The following is a 25613-nucleotide window of genomic DNA, read 5'->3' as shown; positions in this document are numbered from 1 at the left end:
ACAAGGTTTTTTTCAGAAAAATACCCCTCATCTTATAAGACTATAAGACTAAGATCCGGATCCTCAGCAGCGCGGCAGGGTACCTGGATCCTCCGCCGGCATGACATGACCTTGCAGTGCTCCACCATAGAAGCCCCGGCGGAAGTGCCGGGCAGCAGAAGAGGTTGTCATCACGCAGCCGCCCACTGGCTGCCCCCATGGAGTCTAGAGGTTAGGGCGCAAGTCTGGGGATGCACTGGTAAGTCTCGGGGGGGTCAGAATGGCATATCTAGGGGGCAGCGTGGCAAGCCTGTGGGCAGATGTGCATAACTGGGGGGCAGATTGGTAAATAAAAGGAAAATAATCATAGTTTTTATTAAATGTGAAAAAATAGTTTACATATGAATTATTATTTACTAGTAACACTTTTTTCCCTATAGGGTAGTCTTATATTCAGGCCTTTTCTTTTTTTCCTAAATTAATATTCCCATTTTTTTGGGGGGGGGGTCATCTTATAATTGAGCAAATACGGTATTAGCCTATTGCTGTATTTCACAAGCTCTGTATTAATATAAATATGCATATTTCTGCATGTTTGTTTTCTAACATTTTTCATTACTTACTGAACTTGATTTTATTCAGTTAAAAATCCAGAAAATCCGGCAACTGTCTATAATATAACTATCGATAATAATCGATAATGAAAATCGTTGCCAACGAATTTCATTATCGATTAGTTGAATCGATTTTTATCGATTATAAAATGATGGTTTTTTCAGAGCAAATGCTCCCTAAAATACCCCTCGTTTTATAATCCCTTTAAGTGTGACTCACAGCAGCAGTTCCTACTTACAGTTCCTCCCTGCAGTCACTGCCGATTGGCCCGCCCACTTCCTTCTTCCAGTCCCTCCCTGCAGTCACTGCCGATTGGCCCGCCCACTTCCTTCTTCCAGTCCCTCCCTGCAGTCACTACCGATTGGCTGCAAGGAGGGACAGGGAGAAAGGGGCGGGGCCAAAGTGCCGATTGGTCCCGCCCATTTCCTTTAGCGTCCACATGGCTCAAGAACTCATCTAACTGTGAGTATAAAATTAATATTTGGTTAAGTTAGGGGCAGTTATAGTTAATGGAGTGTTTAGGGTTAATTTAGGGGCAGCTGTGGTTGATGGGGTCTTTAGGGTTAATTTAGGGGCAGTTATAGTTAGTGGGGTGTTTAGGGTTAATTGTGGTTGATGGGGTCTTCAGGGTTAATTTAGGGGCAGTTGTGGTTGAGGGGGTATTTAGGGGCAGTTGTGGTTGCCCTTTTATTTATTTAGATATGTGCATGACTGGGGGGGCAGGTTGGGAAATAAAAACAAGAAATGCATTTTTTATCAAAGTTTTTTATTCTGCTGTTTGTTTTTAACATCCTACGTTACTTTATTAGATTATTTTAATCGGCCAACTAATCGATTATGAAAATAATTGTTAGTTGCAGCACTACTCCAATCATCATTCCACGCTTCGCCTCCAAAAGGCTTGATCAAAGAGGGAACTGGTTAAAGTGTAGGATTTTTTTTTCTATGTGAATACTGAGATACTAAACTTTAATAATTTGTAAGAAGTTGTCTTCTCTCATTTTGGGAGATGTGGATTTAGCCTCTGCTAACAATCTTTGATTAACCTGCTACTGTCTGTGAGTGCAATATTTTCAAACAGTGTACGGTTTGATAGTATGTTTTCTTTCTTACGTGTTATTGGTCAATCAATACCATAAGAAGACTTGCATTTGAATTTTAACCAGGACAATGCTTTTAAATGTATTTATTTTTTTCCATATGTGCTTTTCGGGGAATTACACATCAATCTTTGTTGACACTAGTGCGCACCATTTGGCGCTAGGTTTTACAGAATCTCTGAGATTATAATTAGTTTGATTTAGGAATGTTTAATTCCCAGCATTTCCAACTTAAAATAGGCTCTTACGTCATGTTGACATTTCCTGTGTCGTAGAATCGAACAATCTACAGATTGCAAAAAGGCATACTTACACAATTTACTATTTTAGATTTGAAATGCCTTGTTCGTGGCATAAGGAAATGCTATGACCTTGTGCTTTTATTTCTCTCTTGGGTATGATTCATCAAGTTATGTTAATGTGACTGTTCCGCTTCTAACTCCCACAATATGGACCTTGATGAATCAAGTCTCCAGTCTCCATTTCCCTTGTCATTTCCTACTTCCTGCCAAATCATAGGTGCACAACTGCTTTGCACTAATGTGACCTTATCATGCCCCACAGTATAGCAAATAATGGCAGTTTTGTTCTTGTGATATTCACAAAATATACGGATTTTATAAGCAACCATTTTAAACGGACATTATAGAATTGAGTGCAAAACATCTGGATGTACAGATACATGTCCTATATTGCTATCTGACCACTTTATTCATCGCTACTGTAGGCATCAGTGTCAGTAGATTATTTCATTTACTGCCAATAAAGAAGCAATATAGCATGAGTGGTCTAAACCAGACCCTATCTTTCAATCACAATAAGCAGAACAATCACCAGAGAAGAATATGTACTATTCTACTGCGTAGGCTGTTCATACTAATATAGCTAAGGGAAGCATGTTTAGACCGGTCTTTTTTTTTTTTCTTCTTTTTTAAGTCGGACAAGAAATCCAGAGCATACAATGCTACAGAATATTGAAAATATTTAATGAAATGTTCTAAAATATATGATTCATTTATATGATTACGTTTTGATGGTCATTTCTTGATGAAAACAAATTTGCAGTTTTGTTGTTAATTTAACTTTATATTTATTCTCGTTTACAGTGGGATGTCACCAATAATAATCTTTGTCAACTATTACTAATGGTTAATAATTAATAGATTCACACATAGACCCTCACATACCAGGACTCCCCTCTCTCCTGGAGGTATAGCTGTTAGCTTCAGTTAAACTTTAAAAGGATGAGGAGTGGACAGAGAGTAGGTGGGAGTGGACATGACCACCACCATTTCCCTGCTTGGAGAGCAAAAATTGCCCCGGGGTGGCAGCACTTCACCCAGAGATACCAGATGAAACCAGGCAAGTTGCCAGATATAGTTAGCACCATCTATGTAATGGCATATAATACCAAATAGCAGGAGTGCCTCCACAAAATAAAAGAGCACCTTCAACCACACACACTTTCATCTAACTTATTGATTTCCCTCCTTACAAATTCCTCTTATTACTTTCCATATTCTATAAACTGCCCTGAAGGTTCCTTAAGTTAAGCTTAAGTAAAGGATTGGAAGGGAGTGCCCTACATTGCCCCTGTCAGTGGATACCCATGCCAGATAGAGTCAATTTACTGTGCCACTAACTCTGCAAATTAAAGAAGATCAGTCATACAAGAAAACAGATTTCTTTTCAAATCTGGCAAAAAAAATTGGAAGAAAAATGAAATATGACATACTTTATATTGAGTTATTGTTAATAAATGTTTATCAATTTGCAGAGTGATGTTCCAAATAAAAGTAGAAACTTTTTGGCTCTAGAAATCCGCTTTACTGAATCACCACATTCATATGCTTTATCTAGCTTTGCAAACATTTGTATTAAATCTTGGGGATTTTGTTTAGAAGAGAATGGCAAATCCACATGAAAGACAGTATGGGGTTTCTCTCCCCACTTTACTCTCATTATCAGATTTCATGCTCTTGAGTTACATGTTTACAGTACTGCACAAACAGACCTCGGAAACATGACATAAATGAGAAAACATATTTTCTGCTGTTGACCAATATGTTAGAAAATCAAAGTCACATTGCTGCCTGACAAAAAACAGAAAAGAAGGCAAGAAAATCCCACCAAAGCACATAAACAGCTTCATTGAATTTAAACCCGGTAGAGCACTGTCAATAAGACAGGCTCAATCAATCATTAATAATGTGAAATGCTATATTACCATATTACACATCATACCAAATTACATTACTTAATCTAAAACACAGACCCTGGACTCTTTTCATAAGATAGATAGATAGATAGATAGATAGATAGATAGATAGATAGATAGATAGATAGATAGATAGATAGATAGATAGATAGATAGATAGCAACCACTTTTCAGTTACCTTAAATAAAAAAAATACAAAAATCTCTCACACTGACTATTTTCAAACATATAAATAGTTTCCTTACTAGACGTGGGAAGACATTATACTTTGTGGAGATAAAGACAAAAATAAAACAATATGGCATCTGCAATATAAGTGTAATTTTACAATTTTAAAGTTGTAATTTAAATGATGTATTGTGTGCACAGGTCCCTTGCCTGTTCTTATTTATTTTTGTGTTATTTCAGCCAGGGAGAGGAGATCCCGTCTGATGCAGAGAAGCCAGAGCCTGCAGTTATCCATCTTCCAACATCGACAAAGCTCATTACAACCCCAGGGATAGAGAAGTAATCACATCAATGCTGGTAAGTAATACATAAGACCAAGGGTCACTAACAGGTAGCCAGCAAGTGACAGATAGCACACCTTCTTCTGCTACTCCAAAACCAGAGGCAGACCGTGTACTGTATTCACTGTACACAAGAAACCCATCGGAATATCGGAATATAATAATATAAAAAGGAAGCATCTTTCTTCTGCTGTCAATTTGCACTGTGGGGTAAAAAGATTGTGTAAATCACTGCTGATTAGGTGGGCTTATAGCACGAGGAGGAACAATATATTTCACCGACACAAACTAATATACACAATAATTTATGGACAACATAAAATTGTTTAAGCATTCTAGGAGCCACTAAAGTGATATCTTATCAGAGACTTGTATAAAACCAAACCACTTGACTCCAGCAGTAAAATGTATTTCCCGTGCCCAGTCTATATTTTGAGGGAAGTACTATACCTTGTATTGCAATGAAGATCATAAATGGGAGTTTTGAACTGAATGGATTTCACCATTTCCCCTGTCCGTAGCGAGTACAAATCCACACAACAGTAAGGTTGGCTTGTGCTGGAAGAAGAAAAGAAAATGGACCAGTTTTAAGAGTTGACATCAAGAAATAATTTGGTTTCCCAGATAATATATAACAATTGCATTCACTGAAGCATTTCCTAGTGTTTAGCATATGTTAAAAATAAATTATTCCTTTTTTTTATTTTAAATAAAATGTAGTAATTCATCTGAACACCTGAAGCCATTTTCGGGGGTGTTTACAGTGTTAATTAGACTTTTCCTCCAGACGTATTGGAGGCACCTTATGTAATAACCAAAGAGAGAGCGGCAGATTTGTAGAGAGAGCGGAAGGCTTTACAATAACACGATGTAGCATACATTTATTAACACACTTTCCGATCATTGTCGACAGGCCACATTTTGTTTTTAACGTGTGTGGTCCACCCTGTGATTAGACAAACTGTACTACAAGCAGAATTGTTTATGCTTTTCACTTTGCACCCACAGTATTAACACACAGTTGAACAATTGACAATTAGAGTGCTTGTCAAATGCATTGTCCGTGATTGTATGTGTGTTATTACCCTGGTGAAATATAAGTGCCTGATAAATTCTGTATGCATGTTGTTCAGTGAGAATAAACTGGCAATGACAAGAAATAACATAAACACTGCCATTATTGGGACAAAAAGTGCAATAATAAATCAACTTCACAGCATACTTGGAGTTATCTTCATATATATATATATATATATATATATATATATATATACGGTTGGTTGGTTTTGTTATAGCCAAAATTAGGATAGAGAAACATATACAAGAAGAAACAAGAAGAAATATGTACAATACAATATGCTAATTTCAATCATATTTAGCTAATGCTAAATTGGGGTCAGATGGGAAAAGTATTTGTCGATCTGAGTTTAGTTTGTGTACAATATATTTGTAATTTTAAGTCCTGATCAACTAAATGGCCCAATTAATAAGTTTACTATTGCTCCTCGGATCAGGCAGAGATCTAGAAATACTTTGCTGCAGCTAATGAATAAAATGCTTATCTAATCTAGGAGACGTCAAATAAGTTTAGACTACTATTATCTTTTATTTATATTGCACTACCAGATAATGCAGCACCATAAAATGGCGAATATGGACAATGACAAATTCAAGAAAAAAAAAGACAGAAAGACAGGTGGTTATGGTCGTGTCCAGATCTATTCCTCTTTTCTTTACTAGCCCTGCCTCTTGTAGTTTTTCTCCACTATGGACAAAGCAGGGTAAGATTATCCATAATGATCAGAACTTGTAGTAGGTATTAATGAGAACATCGTGACTTCAGGTGCAGAGCCCTCAGTTGGGTACCGAATACCCACTTCCAGTTTACACTAACTTTCCCAAGCTGAGATTTGAAGTAGGCAGCTAACACTAGACATGTAGGCAAGACTTCTTTCATCTAAAAAGGTTTGTGGAAAATCAATGGGGAGGTTTTGTTAGATGGCTAGGTCTAGTTTAGATCCACATTGAAAATTACAAAGCATCAATATATACATTCAAGGTAGTTTCATACCTGCTGAGTATTATATCTCAACATATTTAGATGCATAATGTTAGCGAGCATGGCTACCAATGGCATATCCTACTTTTAGGATAGCTGAAACTTTATTTGAACAATTTGAACAATCAGGAGATGATGCCAAAAAAAAAGAACAGAAAAATGGTCCATATCAGGATCCATATCTTCAGGAGAGAACTTGTTAAGGGTAAAAAAAATTACTAATATACATGCTTTCACTTTCCGTTTGTAAAATGTATTATTTGAGTTAGGCATTTAAAAAGATACACTGGTCTGATATGCCCTTAAAATACTTTGGATGTGTTTTAATGCCTACAGGGGATCATGTTCACTTGCTTGCCTCCATAACTCCAATGACAAAAATTATAATGATAAACATTCACCACATCCTGAGCACATTTTATTGCAGTGGCAATTTGCTATAAAACAGATAATCAGCCAAATGTTATAACTAGAAGATAATGTTCTGAAATGCAGATTGACAACAGGCGCTGGCTACACAAACCAGCTGTGGGAGCTCAACAAAAGCAACACAAAAGCCTTGTGTCCCCTCCAACCTTTCTCATGGGAGGGAAACCAGGACCGGCGTCTGATTATTTAATAAAATGATACAGAGCCAGATTGTCTGGATAGTGTGGCGGCTCCCAAATTACAAAGAGCAAGAATAGATCACTTAAATAGTGACAATGTGTGTAGTTTCCTCTGATTTAAGCTTTAATCACTTTAAAGCAACACAGAAACATCTAACCTTTTACATAGGTTTTACAGCAAGAGCCTATCGGTTCCTGCTTTTGTGTCACATGACCGTTAACCGTTTACAACAAAAATCTGAAAGACATAAAAAATGTTCGTGATTAAATAAGTTTGGGCATTCAACTCTGAACGATTTTTATAATGCTGCATTCTGTTACAAACATGTAAAACTTAGCTGCGTCGGTAGAACAGCAAGTCCTGCTCCCAGTAGAATACACATAGGAGGGGTTTTTAATGCTAGATAATACCTTATTTAGTGAGGCAAAATGAGGCAAAATGTTTAGCCACACCACAACAATAGTGCGATACAAAAAAATTGCTAGAAATGTAGGAAATAGCAAAACGACACACTAATATTTGCTTCAGGTGTGTCTGAGTCATGTCACGACTGGGCCCAAAGGGCTAACACTCAAAATAATGACGCTCGGAAAAGTGTTCACCCCGTCCCTGTCACGTTGATTTATAACAGTTATTTTGAAGTGAGACAAAAAAGAAAAGAAAACACGCATATGCAAACAATTAGTCTATTTTCGTAGGCATGGAGTGAGGTGGGTGGTAACTGAGAAAAGTTTCAAAAACTCTGTCACAATATCCCGTTTTCTTTTTTTTTTTTCCCAAGTAAGCCCCATCAGACAACAAACGTTTGCCACATCAGAGGCTTCTTAGAGCCTGCAGGGTCGCTTTGATTCCAGGCCGCTGTAGGCATTAACAGGGACATAATTAAGGTAAAAAGTTCAACCACAGTCCTAAGGCTCATGTATTGCCAGATATACATTTCCTTCTATTCATTGCCTTCTACTGTATCTACTCAAAGAAATATATTGGAAACACATTTATCTTAAGCGAGAGCGTTTTCCTTTTCCAATTAACGTTTTTTTGACATTTGCTATGCCTAATCCCTTGGAAGCAGCCCACACCCCGAGAAACTAACTATTCGGCTAACTGTAATTTTGCAGTGACCCATTTCACACCAGGATTCGGTGACTTAATTACAGGGGATCTATCATGAATTTTAAGATATGAAAGAGCACTTCTCCTTCCAGGTAACATGCTGTGTCGGGCAAAAGTACTATTTCCCGCTAGCCTTACGGAGGCTTGAGCGGTTAATAACGCCTATGTGCAGTATCCCGTGAAAGCTTAGTCTGATGTACATAAAATATGAGCTTCTTTCAAAACCATAGGACTGCTGACAATTTCCCACTGGAAAAAACATTTCAATGATGTCGAACACATGAATAAGAGTTCACCTTACAGCAGTGAAATAGGACTGTTGTAAGGCATTGTTCAACTAAAGAAGACCATATATTAAAATATTTTGTGAGCGCAAAATGCAAAGTACAACCATGGCATTTTGTGGAATCACCGGTAGAATATGTAGCTCTGGAGCTGCAGCTACCCACCTCCGTCATGGTCTAGCAATTCTAATCTAGCTTTTCCTTAGCTAGTTTAGGTGTGGATAAGCACCTAGGGCCTTGGGCCTTTCTACCTTAGTTTCACCCCCTGTACACACCGATATAAATAAGAAGATACATTATATTTTAAATGCACCCTCATGGCAGGATTGCACAATGGCAGTTTCTGGAATAGTTTATAGTTAGCAAGAATTTACAGACAGAAAGGCAACGTTCTAAAGCTGACTGCATACTTTTGAGGTAGACAAATTTTCTTAATTTAGCAAAAGAAGCATCAATAAAATCCAGCTTCTAAGGACATATTTACTTTAAAGGGAACATTACAGGGTTTTTTTACGTAAATAATTATTTTTGTTGCTATGTTTTATAGTTCACCCAAGCAAAACACAAGCTTTTACAAAGTAACAGCCTCATCCAAGCTTTTATCTGACAGGGTCTACGTTTGGTAAGGTTCTATAAGATGCTTTTATGTATAAGGTCATAAGACTACAGGCATCTTAAAATCTTACCACTTTAAGGGAGACATACACATGCATTATTGTCACAAAATAAATACACAAATGGAGTTTCTGAGCAACATATACAAGTAGACCCAAGTAGACAAACCCAGAGAGCGTGAGAGAGAGTAAATGAGAGTGTGTGAGAGAAAGTGGAAAGTCTTATCGACTTTCCAATAGGATCGTCTTATATTCAGGCCTTTTCTTTTTTTCTTGGATTAAGATACAAAGTTCCTGGTGTCACCTTATAATCAGGGTAAAACAAGCAAATATGGTAATTATATATACAATATTAACACATGCATACACTTAACTTTCATTTTATATTTATCTGTCTGTATTTGAAACAAATACAGAGTCATATATTTTTTTATTGCTGGCGATATACCTGCCATTGCAGAACTATTAATGACCAAAAATCCGTGCCTGTCTTCAGGTTCCATGCTCCAAAAACACAGCAACGCAACAGATTTCTGATGCATAAGAAGAAATACTTTATATGATTACGGTTAAGTTTCATGTTCTTATTTAGCGGGTGTTACATATTTTTAGTGTCAAAAAAAGCCACGCATTCCAGCTGACGGCACACACGGCCCACCCAGGATCTTAAAGTGTTATGGAGAAACACGTCAGAAGACATGAGAAGCAATCTGCACTCAACTCATTATTTCACAGTGTCATTGGCTAGTTGAAATCATCAGCAGATGTTGGTTGCAAAGTTTTAAAGGAAGTCCAAATTTACAGTGGCCACATGTTTGTTAATCCCTGGTAATTTTAACGTGAGATTTGGTTAAAGAGTTTCTGCAGTGTAAAGGGTGATGTGCTAAAAGAAACGATGAAAGATCTACTTAAATTATAGCTGAACATCTCAACGGGTAACTGCAGAAGTGTATGCTGGCAAAACTACAGTAAACAAAATTGTGGAACTGTCAGGAGTGCTATGGACTAGGGATGCACCGAAATATAGGTGGCCGAAACATATGGGCCAAAAATCCAGGACCGGGAGGCAATTGCTGATGCTTATCTGTGTAAGCAACATCTCTTAGTCTGCCCAGGAGAAGCAGGAATCCAGCGGAGTCAAGTGAATTTATGTCACGTGACTCTACTCCGTGTCTGCATCCCCTGAGAGAGACAAGAGAAGTTGTTCGCACAGAGTGTGAGCAACGCAGAAGAAGCAGCAGTCCATGCGGAAGACTGTGAGCGGCACCGGGAAATCTGCAGTTCAGGTAACGGGGTGGGGGAGGGTATATGAACGAGTATGCGTGATTGAGGAAATGAATGAGTATACTTAAATGAGTATATGAATGAGTGAATTAATGTTTGTGAATGAGTAAATGAATAAATATGTGTGTGATAGCATGGATGTGTAAGTAGGGAGGAAGCATGGCACAGGGAGGCTGTAAGTGATGTGCAGCCCCCCTCCTCCAGGGCAGCATTTTATCTGTGCTGGCAGCATCAATGCTCAAGGGGGGCAGCTAGCCAGGTTTCAGCATGTATTGGCTGCTTGTGCATGATAGGAGTTTGATTGCTATATTAAATATATATGACTTCTAACAGCAATCACACTCCTATCAAGACCAGGCATACCCAGATTCCAGCATGTACTGGTTGCCTGGGCATGATAGGAGTGTGATTTCTTTTAGCAATCATATATATATTTATATTGTATATATAAAATATTTCATATACATGGTGTCTTTATTTTTTATTTTAAAGGTTGGGGGCGCATCCCTACTATGGACATCCGCAGTATGAGGCCAACTGGAAATTCCCTGACATTGCCACCCTATTCTGCCTATGCCTTACCCTTTGCATAGGACTAATATTTTGTCCCCCTGGAGAAATTTCCATGGACATCCATGAGAACCTGTACACAATAATATCACCCACCAAAGCCATCAGCTATACAAGCATTGATTTCAGATCTGTTGTAAGAGAATTGCTACAGTTAAATAAAATCCAAGTGTCCTCTCTTACCCTAATGTGGGGGTGTTTACTGATATACTGTATGTACAACACATCAGTGAACAAATACATCCAAATACACTGGCTATGATTTGTTTTTGTTTTTTTACAGTGAAGCAAACTACCGCTGACGTACCACTACCAGCCACATGAATGCTGATTCACACATACAAGGATCTAACAAATTACTTCAGTAACTTTTGACTTCAATAACAAAAAATGTAAATATTTAAAATTTAAACATCATAAAGTTAAGTATCAGCCCAGAACAGACGTTTGAAATATACACATAGCATAAAGGGACTTGAACAAAACAATTTAATTCTTGTAAGTCAGAATAACACTGACAAAACATTTTTCAAAAATGCTTAAGAAATCACATAAACAATTGTAATGCTATCTATGCTTAATAGTTTTCAGAACAGCAGAATGGACAAAAACATATATGTACAGTAAATATTTACATTATGAATATATGAACTTATACATAAATGTATATCAATCCTTAAATTATTGAAGTGACTTTCATAGTTTTTAAAAGGGACACTCCAGCCATCAGTTGAGAGGTCCCTCTAAATTTTCTCATGCGCATGTGCAAAAAGCATTGATTTCAAGGGAGGTGTTTTCATGCCACTGATCGATTGCTTTACTTTTCTACTAAAGTTATGTTACATTTTTTTTCTCCTTCAATGCATGTTAAAGAATGCATGTTACAATACTTACAAAGCACTCTAAAATGCATTCTTTGTTGGCGAGGCTAAACAGGACACAAGACTGTGCCTTTAACTTGAGCATCTAATGCAGGTTTTATTACAACCCTGTGACCAAGCTCTGAAATAAATCATGATAATGATCTTTCCCACATACCTAATATGAGGTGACATGAGACCATTTTAGTACACACTCTACTAAGGTTGAAACTCACAAATTATCCTTTTAGGTGCTTGCTTGATAAACCGGACACTGAACCGTAAACCGAACTGGGCAAGGAAGCACTTCAGCTGTTAACAGATTGGTCAAGGAGTCAAGAAGGCGCTTTGAAGACCACAACTCTGGACACACGCAAGTAAGCTAACTAGACAAGCTCTTTTTGTTCATAAAGAAGAAGAAAGTATGGGAAATAAAGAACACTGAAAACGCCTAACAAATACACAGAGGCAAATCCAGTGTTCCAACCAAGAATTATTGAGTGTCCATGGACACTAGTGCCTTAGTCTTGCCCATGTTTCACTAGTGGAAGTATGACAGTTTCAGTCTCTCAGTACAGATGCCGTTTGACATTTGCTTTGGTAAGCTTCTTGGGCTTCCCTTCTTTCATCAAACTATGTTCAGTAGCATAGAGAACATTGGCAGTCAGAGAAATTAATTTTTTCTTTAGTTACCTTACATTGCTTTGCCATGCAAAAACTTGTATGTGCATATATCAGCTTGCCGGCACTGACTTCTTTCTCTCTATAAAATGCCGTCAGAGGTTAAAAATGGAAGCAAATCAGATTATGTCTAAAATGTAAGCTGATCATACCATAATCATTTTAGTATTTGTTTGGTCTCGGATTTTCATACTCCAATGCCAATGTACACAGCCCTGAAAACTACAGACAAAATGTAACCCACCCTCGGAGCTTACAGTCAATTTCAACCACAATCTTCATTAATAACACTGCAGCTATACAGCTTTCAGAATGTTGCGCATCACTCAAGAATGCAGAAAGCATCTCTACTTCAAAGGCACCATGTTGCAAAGCGATGACCACATTTATACAAGTTAATGTGTTTCATTGAAATCAGTCTCACTTTACCAAACGGTATACTACACGTGATGCTTCAGTTTCCCACACGGCTTTACAGTTAGTTTAAATAACTCCCAAACTGACTTAACTGAATGTTAGGCAGACTCATTAAATTATGTGTTTTTTTAAGTTATGCCATTCAAAAACTGTACTTTAAAAGGGAGGAATAATGGAAAAGCTACCATTGCTGAGTGTCACCTTATATTGTACACTTTTTGGCATGCAAATGCATAGAATGATTCATCAGTAACCTCTATAATCGTTTCAGTTATTTACGTGGCCTCCTAGCTACTCGCCTTCCAGGAGGTATGTTCCTTCTGCATACATGGATATCTACCAACAGCTAGCTTCAGCACTGGGTCGCACATGTTTTCTGGCCAATAGGCCTAATGATACGGCAGCCCAAAAACAAACTAAAGAGAAAAACAAGTTTACAGCAGAGGTCCAAAATATTGAAATCATGGTAGTATTGTAAGCTTGCGCGCAGGGCTCTCTCCACCTAATGTATCGGTTTGTCTTAGTCTGTCAATTCTTGTCTTGCCATACCCCTTGAATATATGTATTGTATTAAGCGCTGCATAGATTGTTGGCACTATATAAATAAAAGATAACAATAATATAGGAGGTAAATGCCTCCTTGTCATCCTTGCCTATATTTAGGAGTGACCGCAGCTAATTGCATGTAATAGCTAAACACAGAACTACAATCTTTAAATATATGCAGGCAAGTTCCATACCCACTAACAAATATTCACCAGATAAATGTCCAGGTAAAAAAAGTAACAAACTTTATTACAATCTATAGATCAAAATAAAAAGCATTGAAAAGACACACATCAGCACACAGACCCCATCACTGTACATTTATCAAGTCCTGAAACCGAGTCCTATTGTTGCTTGGGGCACCCAGATATTCATTTATTTTGGGACTTAAGCTGGCATATTGGACTCTTACCACTGTCTAACAATGATCTAAAGTGCAATATGTGGTTTCTATTACCCACATACAAACGTGTGAACCACACAGTCCAATTGGCATCTATTAGATTAACAAAAATGAGAGCTGAGGTGGTGACAGCAAACCTGAAATGGCCAACAACAATTATCACATGTCTAACACCTTGTAACTGTAAGACGTTTGGCTCTTGTGACTAAATACAGAGATACATATAATAATTAAAGCAGGAGTTGTCTGGAGATTTTAACATGTTGACTCACTGACTTCACTATGAGTTATTAAGCATCAATCCCAGTAAATCATCCAGATAGACCTTCATAATGCATAGCTAAGCATCTGACTTTGGAGATAGCTCCATATACCAATTATATATTATACACTGATCAGTTGAGATGTCCTGTAAATTCAATGCCTAGTGAACAACCCCTAAAATCATGAAAACAGATTATACTAATAATGAACAATAATAATTTCACAGAGAGATATAATTATCTTAGTTTGTTAACAAATATGGGTTAGTTACAGATTTGGTTATGTTCGCGTAACATAACCAGCACTTTTGTTTCTCAATTTTCTCAAATATACATAATTTCATATATGGCATATGTGTCATAGATCATGACAACATGTCTATATTTTTTCTTTACACACGTACACAACTGTGTGTGAGACATACGGTACACATCGCATAGCAATGTAATTAAGTTTTACATGACTAAGAAGGTGGTAAGTAAATGTCTTCTGGCAGAAGAAGGGAATTTAAACATATATACATGTTTATAAGGCAACGGTAAGGGCCAAAAAAGGTTTGAGGCTTTTACCGTAGGGGAAAAACAGACAGTCCTGACTGGCTGAACGCTTCTTATCTGCCCTCAAATTCTTTTTTTCTGTTCCACATATCCACTAAGCTTAATCTTTATTGACACAGGGGGAGTATTTATTATAGACATTGGTGTGCGGGGGGCATTCCTAATTCAGCTTTTATCCATTGCTGGGGTATCACTTTCCACTTAAGCTTCATTTTATGCTGTATCGCTAAATATGAATAGTTAATAAAAAGTTTTATTGATCTGTACAAGTAAGGTTTGATTCCCTTTCCTTTCTGGCCTTTTTTTTACAATCTTGCATATCCTTCCACCGGGAGGTTTCTGTTGTTCATTACAATATGACTCAACGTAATGCATACACCAGCTACCATACCAGACTTCATGCCTTATAATGCTTTATTTCCCACTTTACCCTTGCAGACAATCCCCCAGGTAAAACAATTAGTGGGATTTAGAAGGCCTTTACACTGGTTTAACACTAATTGGGTATACACAACTCTTTTGACAGACATATTTAAACCAGTTGGGTTGAAATGTTACATGGGTTTATGTAATGGGGTTTTAAGCTTGATCTTTCAACACTTAATCTGTCTGTTAGATGCCCTTAGTACCATCAAATGTGATTTTCCCGAAGTGGTGTGTATGCCCTCCCCTCGAAACAGCTGAGGCTTGGGGTGAGTGGCTGTTGGAAATTCCACATGGACAGAATTTACGCAGATGTTCTATCCTTTCTGGTTTTCCTTTAATTTGCAAATCTTGTAATCTAAGCCTGAAGTTGACTGAACCAACATCTAAACCAGCGCCGTCGAGTGCCAGCCAAGAAACGCAATGTGTTTCAAATTTGTGTGTCAGGCCTGCATCCTTTTTGGTGGTTGAAATAAAACTGTTATTTTGAAATGATTATACAGTAAAAAATCCATTCAAGCTTCTCAGTAGTTTTATGAACCTTCTCTTAGCTGGAAAGACTGATCTTGAAGAAAGTTTCCTGCAACTTTGTTTAAAAAAAAAAACGAGCTTCGGAACTAGTAGTAACTGCAATAGATTAGTCCGGGTCTGCAAATTAAAATCCAAATTAACAATTGTAAAACATCCAGCTATTAAGAGTCATCCTTTTTGTCTAGCATGTATCATTTTCATTGTTAATCTTTTCTTAAAAAATTAAAAACATGCTATAGAAATGGAACATTAAATTAAAAGGTGTGAGGTATAAACGTCAAAAAAATAAAAAAAAGTCATTGTACGTGACTTCTTGTTAGATGTATTTGTAATTGGTATCTACAAGAATAGTAAAAAAACTATATAAGTTATGCAACTGAATGTATGAACCTCTTTCCTGCTGTTTCTATACACATTGTTGTGATTATAGAACATCAAACACTTATACCCACCAAACATTTTGAATTATTAATACGACAGAAGGGCATTCGATGAGGAAAGAAATTCAGGAAGATTTGGCCCCAAAGAAACACTTATGGAGCACTTATGGAGCATATTTTCACATCTTTTCATCACTAACATAACGCCAATTATAACTGCAAGAAAACCCAAGTTTTTATTACGTTTCAGATTAAGGTTTTCTCTTTTTTGGCATAAAAAAACATTAGTGAAGACATTTTTTGTCTTATTTTCATATTAATCAATATCCATGTTATCTTCTAGCCCAATCTGCTAGACCAGGGGTAGGCAATCTTCGGCTCTCCTGGATCTCCCATAATGCTCTTACAGTCATAATGCTGGCAAAGCATCAAGGGAAATGTAGTTCACAACATCTGGAGAGCCTTAGATTGCCTACCCCTGTGCTAGACAAACACCCTGACTGCTAGATTTAACTAACTTTATTTCAACAATATCACACTAGGTTAATTTTCCTAAATGCTATGCTGTGCCGCTTGTCTTACATACAATTGTGTACATGTGTAAAGACAACAAACATAGACATGTCATGATCCATAGCTTTAGTTTAGTTGCCATATATCAAATTGTTATATTTGAGAATATTGAGAAAAAAATGTTAGTTAAAATAACAAAATCTGTAATTTACACTTTTTTGAGATCCCTCTCTGTACTTTCTATTCTGCATTGCTGATATACCACTGCTAAATTTATTTTGAAAAAATTGAAAATAACAGGATGGAGCAAATGCATTACAGACCAAGTAAGAAAATCCATCATATTAATAAGCAAAATTGTGTTATGTAACAGGGGGTGGTTTCTATAACAATTCTGTTACAATTTGTTTGTTCCAGTTTTGAAGCTGTGAGCCTTTGATATTTAACACTCGTGGTTTACAACGCTGAACCAAAAACACAAGTACAACTAATTGCGACATTCTTTTGAATATTAGATGAAAACCATATTTAGAAAAGAAAGTGTCACAAAATACGTACCATATAAACTATGGTACAATTTATCATTGCAGAATTTATAAGATTATAATCATCTACCAACAAAGCAAAACATAGTTTAATACGCCAATTACTGTTTTATTATTTTATGATAAATATTTTTCGGATAGATTTCTGGTTGCGGATTTAAATATAAGTTGGATTTTATCGTCACCAAAACCTTTTGGAAATCTTTCATATGTTTGCATTCATTCATATTGAGAGCACAGCAAGAAATAAGACAAACCTCATGGCCCAAGCCGAACTCTGGATACCATATATCTCCCGTGCATCTTTGTAGATGCTAGCACACAGCATCTTAAATTGTACGGAATAATCAATCAAATATTTTAACAAACAGTTAACATGGCTGCTTCTACATGTTTCTCCTATTGATAATTCTAAGCCCATGTGCAGTGGTACCTCTGAAACCTGTGAGGCCAAGGAGTAGCACACTATCTGTTTTGGAACAAGAGCTCATAAGATCTGTGGGCATTCAATGGTTCATAGTAGGAAGCATTTTCCTAAAATACATTTGATTAAATTTAAAAAAAAAAATCGGATTGAATCTTTTTAAAATCATTGATTTTAATCTACCTTGATTCTGATTAAGAATAATAGAACTCTTCAAGAATGATTGTTGTTTTTTTTTTTTACCTTTTTTATTATTGTTATTATTATTATCTTTTATTATATAGCAGTGCTTTTTTCTTTACTAATGTAAGTATAACACAATCAGTAACAGGGCACTAGGAAATATAAAACCAACATGGGCAAACATAATCATGGAGATATCACTAGAGCATGCAATGATCCTTTATGTAAAATACAACATAAAGTAACTCACCCTGTTTGGATAAGTGTTGCATAAAACATATAAAATATGTCTTTTAAACTAAAAACAAGGATGCATATTGTTTCTTATAAATGTATTATGATTGTGTCCAATGCATTGTGGGTGAAATCACTATTCACACCAGGATGATGGAGGAGCATATCCCCAACCCTGGACGTGCACACAGTGGATTTTTTTCAATCGTGTGCCACACAGTGGTTTACGAACCATTATTATTTAAGGGGAAAAAATCAAGATCTACATACTTTTAGTCACTGGGATAGCACAATACATAGTAGAAAATATATTTTTTATATTGAAACTACCATCTCATTTAAGTGCCTTCCATTTGTGTTACGATTGTCAAACCTGTTCTTGATCATGTTAGATCTGTGGCGGGTTTTATTTTTCCCCAGCAAATAGACTACACAGAATACAATATATTGATGTTTGAGTAAACCTAAGTCTACCGTTTATCAATTTAGAGCTGCATATTTTATTAGTATACCAGTGGACCTGATTAGGTCAGTCATCAATGGTTTCTTACATTAAACAATCCTTCTACTGTATTACCCCCATTCGGTTAATCATTAAGATGATCTATTGCCCAATTGTACTGCAGGCCACACTACGTATGCTATATTTAAAAATATGGTCAAACTGGGAGCTTTTGGACTACTCCCGACCAAAATGTTCCTTCTGCCACTCTTGCATCCTCTGATTTCCTTTTTATTTGCTGTTGACTACTTTTCCCAGCAAAACAAAGACATTGTAACAATGGCAAGTTCAATTAAAATGGAGCAAAACAAATGTTTTGACATAGTTTCCTTGAAATATCATGAACCCCAGGCCAAAAAAGTAAACTTTTCGCAATAACATTGCAATAGCAAGTGGATGAATCATTTTTCTCTTCACGTATCCTTGTTTTTGCATTATGATCTGTGTTACTGTTTCCAGAAGGTAAAGGATAAATAAAATAATAACAGAGAGTACAGAAAGCTTATAGGGAAGCACAATTATCTAAATATTTCAGGCATAAAGGCTATGCCGTATATACACAACTACATCAGGTTACTTGGACTCCCAAACTCAGTATGAATATTCAGAGCAAACAGCCCAAACGGAACATTTACTGGCAACATAGAAATAAACAGAGCTTCTAATCTAATCAGATTTGCTCCTGGGATTATATACATTCTGACAAGTATTTACTGAAAGAAATGTAAAGTTTACCTCATTTCAAAAAGATCTGCAACGCATTAATTTGCATGCCTGATATTCAAGGCTACTTGTGGAGGGGTGTGCTAACGAGGCAAGGATTTTAAATTTGTGTTTCATTATAGGGTTACCTTATTCCTTTCTTAGTTCGGAGAGTGGCTCCATGAAAAAAACACCCTCATTTGTTCCAGGATGCACCAAGGGCATTGGTTTCCAAAGAGAATGAAATTTGGCTAATGTATGTTTTATTTAAATAACAGGCATGGATGAAAGTTTTATTCTTGCAGTGTACTTAAAGAAAGTCTTCTGCAGTCAGGCTGAGAGTTGGGAAGTAAGATAGCTTTCAGGGGTCAAGGTTTACTTAGTCATGCTAAACACAAAGTGTATCACAGAAGGAATAATATCAAGGACTGCTCTCTTCTGTCCTGGGGCTGATTAAGCCTCCAAATCCCTGGGTTTTCCAAACTAACGTAAATTGTAAGTTAGCTGAGGAACAATAAGCATTTCACATCTCACTAAATGTACTCTGCATAATAAATGAGTCTACCCTAGGGAGCTTCTCCTGCAAGGAGCGCTAAATTGCCTCTGTGTAATGCATATTTAAATATTTCCCCTTCAGGCAGAAAGTGCTTACCAGTTCTGGCCTCATATAATAAACAGTTAACAATGTGGTATCATATTTTGAACTTTGTTTTAACTCATCTTTAACTCAGTGTTGTAGGGACTAAACTATTCAAGCACTCTGTTGAGAGATTGGCTATAGCAAGGACCCACATATATTCTGTGATACTCATTGTACAGCACTGCAGTATGGAGGACTTTCAAGCATTGGAGTCATTTACTGAGACACAGAGGGCTTTGTGTCCTGTGTGTCAGACAATACTACGGTGGTAATCTTATTAAACAAGTGTGAGGACAATAGAAGCAAGCCTCTACCATACTTCACAGCTCAGATTTGTCTATGGGCGGACTTTCCCCAGAAAAGGTCTTTACTGTGGATTCTATAGATCCTATCCTTAATCTGTGGTAGGTGATAAACAGACCGGAGTTTGATGATCAACCTAATTTTCCTGTAGGGCTTCAGGACAACAAAAAGAGTGTTAATGGCAGTTTTCTGCAGGTAATTCTGTAATCAGATGTAATGGCCTCCCACTTGAACAAAGGTGAAAAACTTTCCCCTATAGACCATCCTCTCAGACTAGATGCCCTTACTTAGACCTGGAATTTTCCCTGGCCTACATCTTTCCACCACTTCCGGTTATTCCCTGGGTGATCAGGAAGCTAAAATAACAAAAAGCGACAGTTATCTTGGTGGTACATTCCTGTCCGAAAAGAATATGGTTCCCGAAACCTTGAAGGTTGGCTTCAGATCATCATATGTCCCTACTGGCAAGAAAGTATCTTCAACAGGGACCCATCTATCACTAGAACCACATTTCTCAACCATCTATTGAGAAATCAGATCATGGATTTCCTTCATAAGGGATTTGATTGTGGCGTTAGATCTTTAACTATTAAGGTTCATAATTATTCAACTGTAACAGAAAACTCAGGAATATAAACCACACAAAGCTCTTTAATACAGTGAGGGCCTTTTTAGAAATGGTCAGTCACCCTGAAAAATGTTGTGTTTGCAATCCTTAAGGGATGTGCTGTAGAAAGCTATACTAAACAGTAGGTGGCAGTGACATGGCTAATTATGCTGAGCATAAGCATGCAGACCTCAAGTACCATGAGAGTGTATGTTTGCCAGAACGCCTTCTACTAAGTATCACAAGTATCACGGTATTTTTTTACTTTTATAAAAGGAAATTCCTAAATGCCCCATACAGCCCAACCAATAAAAATGCATATTAAAGTTTAGTCACCTGACAGGCACATAGCTGGGGGGGAAAGCTTCTGCTAAATCCATCTATGCATTTGGATGTATAAAAAGGTAAGATATCAGTTACCATGTTACAAGTGCATACAATGGCTGGAGTGTACCTTTAACATGGCAGGGTGATCCCTGCCATGTTTATCCTGAAAGAAGGGCTGAGCTGGCACCTGCATAATGCATCGCTCAGTCTGTCAAATTAGTTCCATCAAGTTTCGCTGATTTAACTTCACATTTTTCGGGGACAGCAGCGTACTTGCATAGTAAAGTCAGCGAGCTGACACCACAATGCTCCTGAAAACTCTCTCGCCGACCTTGTTTTAAACACATTTATGTGAAGAGGAGACGCAAAACATGTTATGAAAACTGGTACCTATGTTAGACAAAATGTTCACAACACACTATATATTATTACATGGATTTTTATTACTGTTATTACTTTAAATATGCAGCACCAATGGTAAAACATTGTATTTATATAGGAGATCCTAAACATTTAGAATTCCAAATAGGAATTTCAAAGTGAGAAGGCACAAGAAGGACAAGTCAAACAAATCCACAGGTACAGATAAAAGTACTTAAATAAATAGAACTACTAATATAAAAGTATCCTTACCCACAAGAACCTGTGCTTTTACAAATCCCAAGGAGAGGCCTCTTTTCTGAAAAATTATCACATTTCTGAGAACCTGTAAAAAAAAATTAAATATTTTATGCAAATATTTTTAAAAGAGCACTGTGCAATACAATTCAGCCCTTGAAGCAGAGTGGCCACTTACTGAACGGCTTCTGAACGGCTCCCTACATCTAAGTGCTGACCTAACACAGTTAAGTAAAGATGGCACAGTGCCTCCCACACATCAACTACTACATCTATATCTACTGTTTATTATTTTCATATTACAGAGGAATCATATTAATCCTAGCTACTAACTAATACTGCCATTAAACGTAGTTTATGGTGAAGGAAGAATTGTGGTTGCGATCAAAGCAAAGTCTCGGGACTTTGCAATTATTTTGGTTGAGGTCACAGGAGAGTAACGAATTACGAAGATGGCTGTAGGCAAGATATTATGGTAGACAGGAAGTAAAGTCTGTACAGATAACAATTCCAAAGGTCAAACCTGGGTTATGTATTCTGATGATACCAACACAGTCACCTAGGGTCAAGCAACCTACCTAAGGAGTACGGCTTTGAGTGAATGAATATTTATATTAAAATGCAGATTATGCATGTTACCTTAAATTATTTGGTACCTATTATTTAAAATGCAATAATTCTCCCATTTATTTTCCAGAAATGAAAGGAAAGAAACCAATTGTAAACCCTAAAATCCAGTGCTGGCTTGAATTATAACTATGCTTCAGTCCATGCCTACAAAGAACAGATTAATGTCCTTTATAATAAGTGTTAATTGTTTTAATGTAAAATGTAATACTGCAGCTGGGTTTTTTCAGAAATTGTCAATTAGTTACATAAATAATTGTGCTAATGTTTTACAGGTGTAATATCTGCAACTTTTGGAGAATATAATGTTTATATTGAAATGTGAATTTAAAGCTTTGTCTCCCTGTTCCACTTCTTTGTCATCTGAGGAAATGTTTAATTTTTTTTATGTAGAATGACAAAAAAAAGGACGATATTCAGTATATCTTGAAATCTGTTTGAAGGCTTCAAGCTACAACTACTACATTTTCTGAGCACCAAATTACATGTTGAATATATGGGCATAGCATCGGTGAACCATATGATTGACTCATTTATGACAATGTTGTATCTCATAGCACCATTAACAAATGAAGTTTAAGGACCAGAGATGATCACAGTGTCACTTGTGAGCCAACAAAGCTATGCGCTGAAAAGCCAAGGCTAATGGGATCATATTTTATAGGTCCTTAATAATGCTCAAAAAGACCTCACAGTCAGTGTTGCTACATGTATTTACTTTTCTCTTCATCCTCCCTCGTCATCATATGTGATGTCACCATCTGACTACAGAGGACATCTCCAAAAATGTTTAAAGACCCTGTGTAGGTCCCCTAGGCAATGTCAGAGGTTAGCACGGTGTCATGAGCAACCAGTGTGCTACACAACTGACACATCACTTAAAATGTTAAAGTTAACTGTAATAACAAGAGCTAACCTACAAAAAAAAGTAATCATCAGGATTGAAACAGCATATAACATATAAAATATGTATATCCAAACTTTTAAAATCACAGACATTTTAAATATTTGCAAAAAACATTAGTATAAAATGTTTTTATACTGCAGGAAACGGATTAATTACAGCCTCGCATGAAATCTGGCATTTGCTATTTGTTTAATGGAGAGGGTAAATAAAGCAATTTCGTGTGAGTTGAAATTTAATCCTACAGGTTGTGATGGATTATTATTTTTTGATATCTGGAATTGTTTTTGCTTCTCGGCTTGGGGAATATGCTGGCGATACACACACCTGCTCAACACTCCGTATTTAATGCAACTCAGTGATTGAAAAAAATAATAATAATACAAAAAAATAATAACAAATCCAGGCAAATCCATCAAATATACAAAAAGAGTTGAAATCCTGTTGCAAAGTCCTTTTGTTAAACTCCCAAATCCTTTTAATTCTGTCATATAACACTATAGCATTTATCAAAAGCTGAAAATCCAGACAAATCACACAATTAAAGTAATGAAAACGGCACCACCTGCCCCTCCGCTAGCCTTGCACTTAGCAAAATGGTGACGCTGATTCACCTATCTGAAAAAATGGACATGGTAATTCTCTGGTGCTAGGCAGACTTTCATTTAATCAAGTTGGAGTACTTTAATGAAAATGAAGATATTCTGCTTTTGTAAAAAAAAAAAAATGCATCCAATATAATTTATTTACTGATCACAGCTTTTACTGAAATGGTGTTTAACAATCCATTTCAGGAGTATTAGACTCAAAGGGCCAACCTACACATCTGCCACAGGACAACTCAACATGTACATTACAATGTCTCCCTCTTTGGCAAACTGACTGTCCCTGCTAAATGTCACAGTCTGGACACTGTATCATCAACACCTATTTACTGCATACACTTGATGACAAAAAGTATGTGGACAACTTGCAATCACACTGATGTGAGTTGGTTGGACATCTAATTCCAAAACCATGGCCATTAATATGAAGTGGACCCTCCCCCCTTAGTGGCTATAACAGCCTCCACTCTTCTGGGAAAGCTATTCATAAGATTTTCGAGTGTCTTTGGGAAGTTGAGCCCATTAAGACAAAAGAACATTTGTGGGGTCAGGCACTGATGTTGGATGAGAAGGCCTGGCTTGCAATCAGCTTTCAAAATTCAGTGGGGTTATAGGTCATGTGCAGGTCTGTGCAGGTGACTCGAGTTCCTTCACACTAGGTTCGTCAAACCATGTTTTTATGGACCTTACTTTATGCAATGGGACACAGTCATGCTGGAATAGAAAATAACCTTCCCCAAGCATGTGCCACAAAGCTGGAAGCATACAATCTAATCTTCCACCATACAGTAACATCTGCTGTGACCCAGGAGCATACACCACATAACTTCTTTCTCCTCAAACACCTAACAAGGGGTTAAGCCCCAAGCTAACAGAACTGGAACTTTGACAATCCCAACTAGTGGTGTCACTAGGGGGCTATTAGGCGTTGAAGCCCTGAATCTCAGCTTCATAGACCTGAATGGAGACTCTGAGACTAAAATATGCTTTAGTGGCTAAAACAGGTAAAATTCCTGGGCAAGTGATAAGAGGTTCGAGAGGGTAATGCAGAACGAATAGTCAGTCAAAGCCAAGTTCAGTACACTAAGCAGGGAGTCAATAAAGGTAGGTACATGGAACAGGTAATCAGACAATCTAGGTAGGGTACACAAATCAACATAATAAGGTAGAAAATCACTGGGCACAAGAATGGTCAAAAACAAGCCAGGAGTCAACATATAAGTCCAGGAATTCAATCACAACACAGGACCACACTAGGGTGCTCCTGCATAGTAGTTCTGGATTTTTAAATTAGATGCCTCATCTGCCCCTTGCTGCACACTACGTGTGCGTCCTCTACTGCAAGTCCACGGTGCTTCCCCAGCCTTCTCTACCAGAGGAGATCATGCATCAAACAGCCGTTGGGTAAGTGCACAACGCCTGGAGATCTCGTACTGGCTGGAACCAACCTGCCTGCCCGTAGCATGACCCAGATGCGTGACACAAACTTGAACGTAGACACTATGCATTCCGGTAGGTGGTGTTTTTCCTGGCATCCATTAAACCCAGATTTTTCCATCAGACTTCCACAAAGTGAAGTCTGATTTGTCAATCCAGAGAATATATTTCCGCTGCTCTAGAGTCCAGTGGCAGTGTACTTTACACCACTCTAGCTGCTCAGCCATAAAAACCCATTTCATCACACTCCCAACACATAGAGCTTATGCTGCAGTTACTTGCAGAGCCAGTTTGGAAGTCTGTAGTAAGTGAAACGCGTTGTTCGCTTCAGCACTTAGCAGTGTGTGGTCTACTGCTTCACAGGTGAGCTTTTGTGACTCCTAGACGTTTAAAGTCACTCTGCTCCTCAGTATGCCCCATTATACT

At 37.3% G+C, this 25613-nt stretch overlaps 1 protein-coding gene across 1 annotated transcript in view; it reads right to left on the bottom strand.

The window, feature by feature from the left end:
- BCAS3 (BCAS3 microtubule associated cell migration factor) overlaps positions 1 to 25613 on the bottom strand; it is a 514534-nt gene that overhangs the window by 439111 nt on the left and 49810 nt on the right. Inside the window, exons 7-8 of the mRNA XM_053454572.1 lie at positions 21630 to 21702; positions 4872 to 4979 (exon numbers count right to left, since the gene is read on the bottom strand). Of these exons, the coding sequence (XP_053310547.1) occupies positions 4872 to 4979; positions 21630 to 21702 (181 nt within the window). The remainder of the gene's footprint in view (positions 1 to 4871; positions 4980 to 21629; positions 21703 to 25613) is intronic.

The sequence above is a fragment of the Spea bombifrons genome, chromosome 2, assembly GCF_027358695.1.
Source record: "Spea bombifrons isolate aSpeBom1 chromosome 2, aSpeBom1.2.pri, whole genome shotgun sequence".
Taxonomy (NCBI): domain Eukaryota; kingdom Metazoa; phylum Chordata; class Amphibia; order Anura; family Pelobatidae; genus Spea; species Spea bombifrons.
Note: the sequence above shows the minus strand (reverse complement) of the source record. Positions and strands in the feature narration are given on the sequence as shown.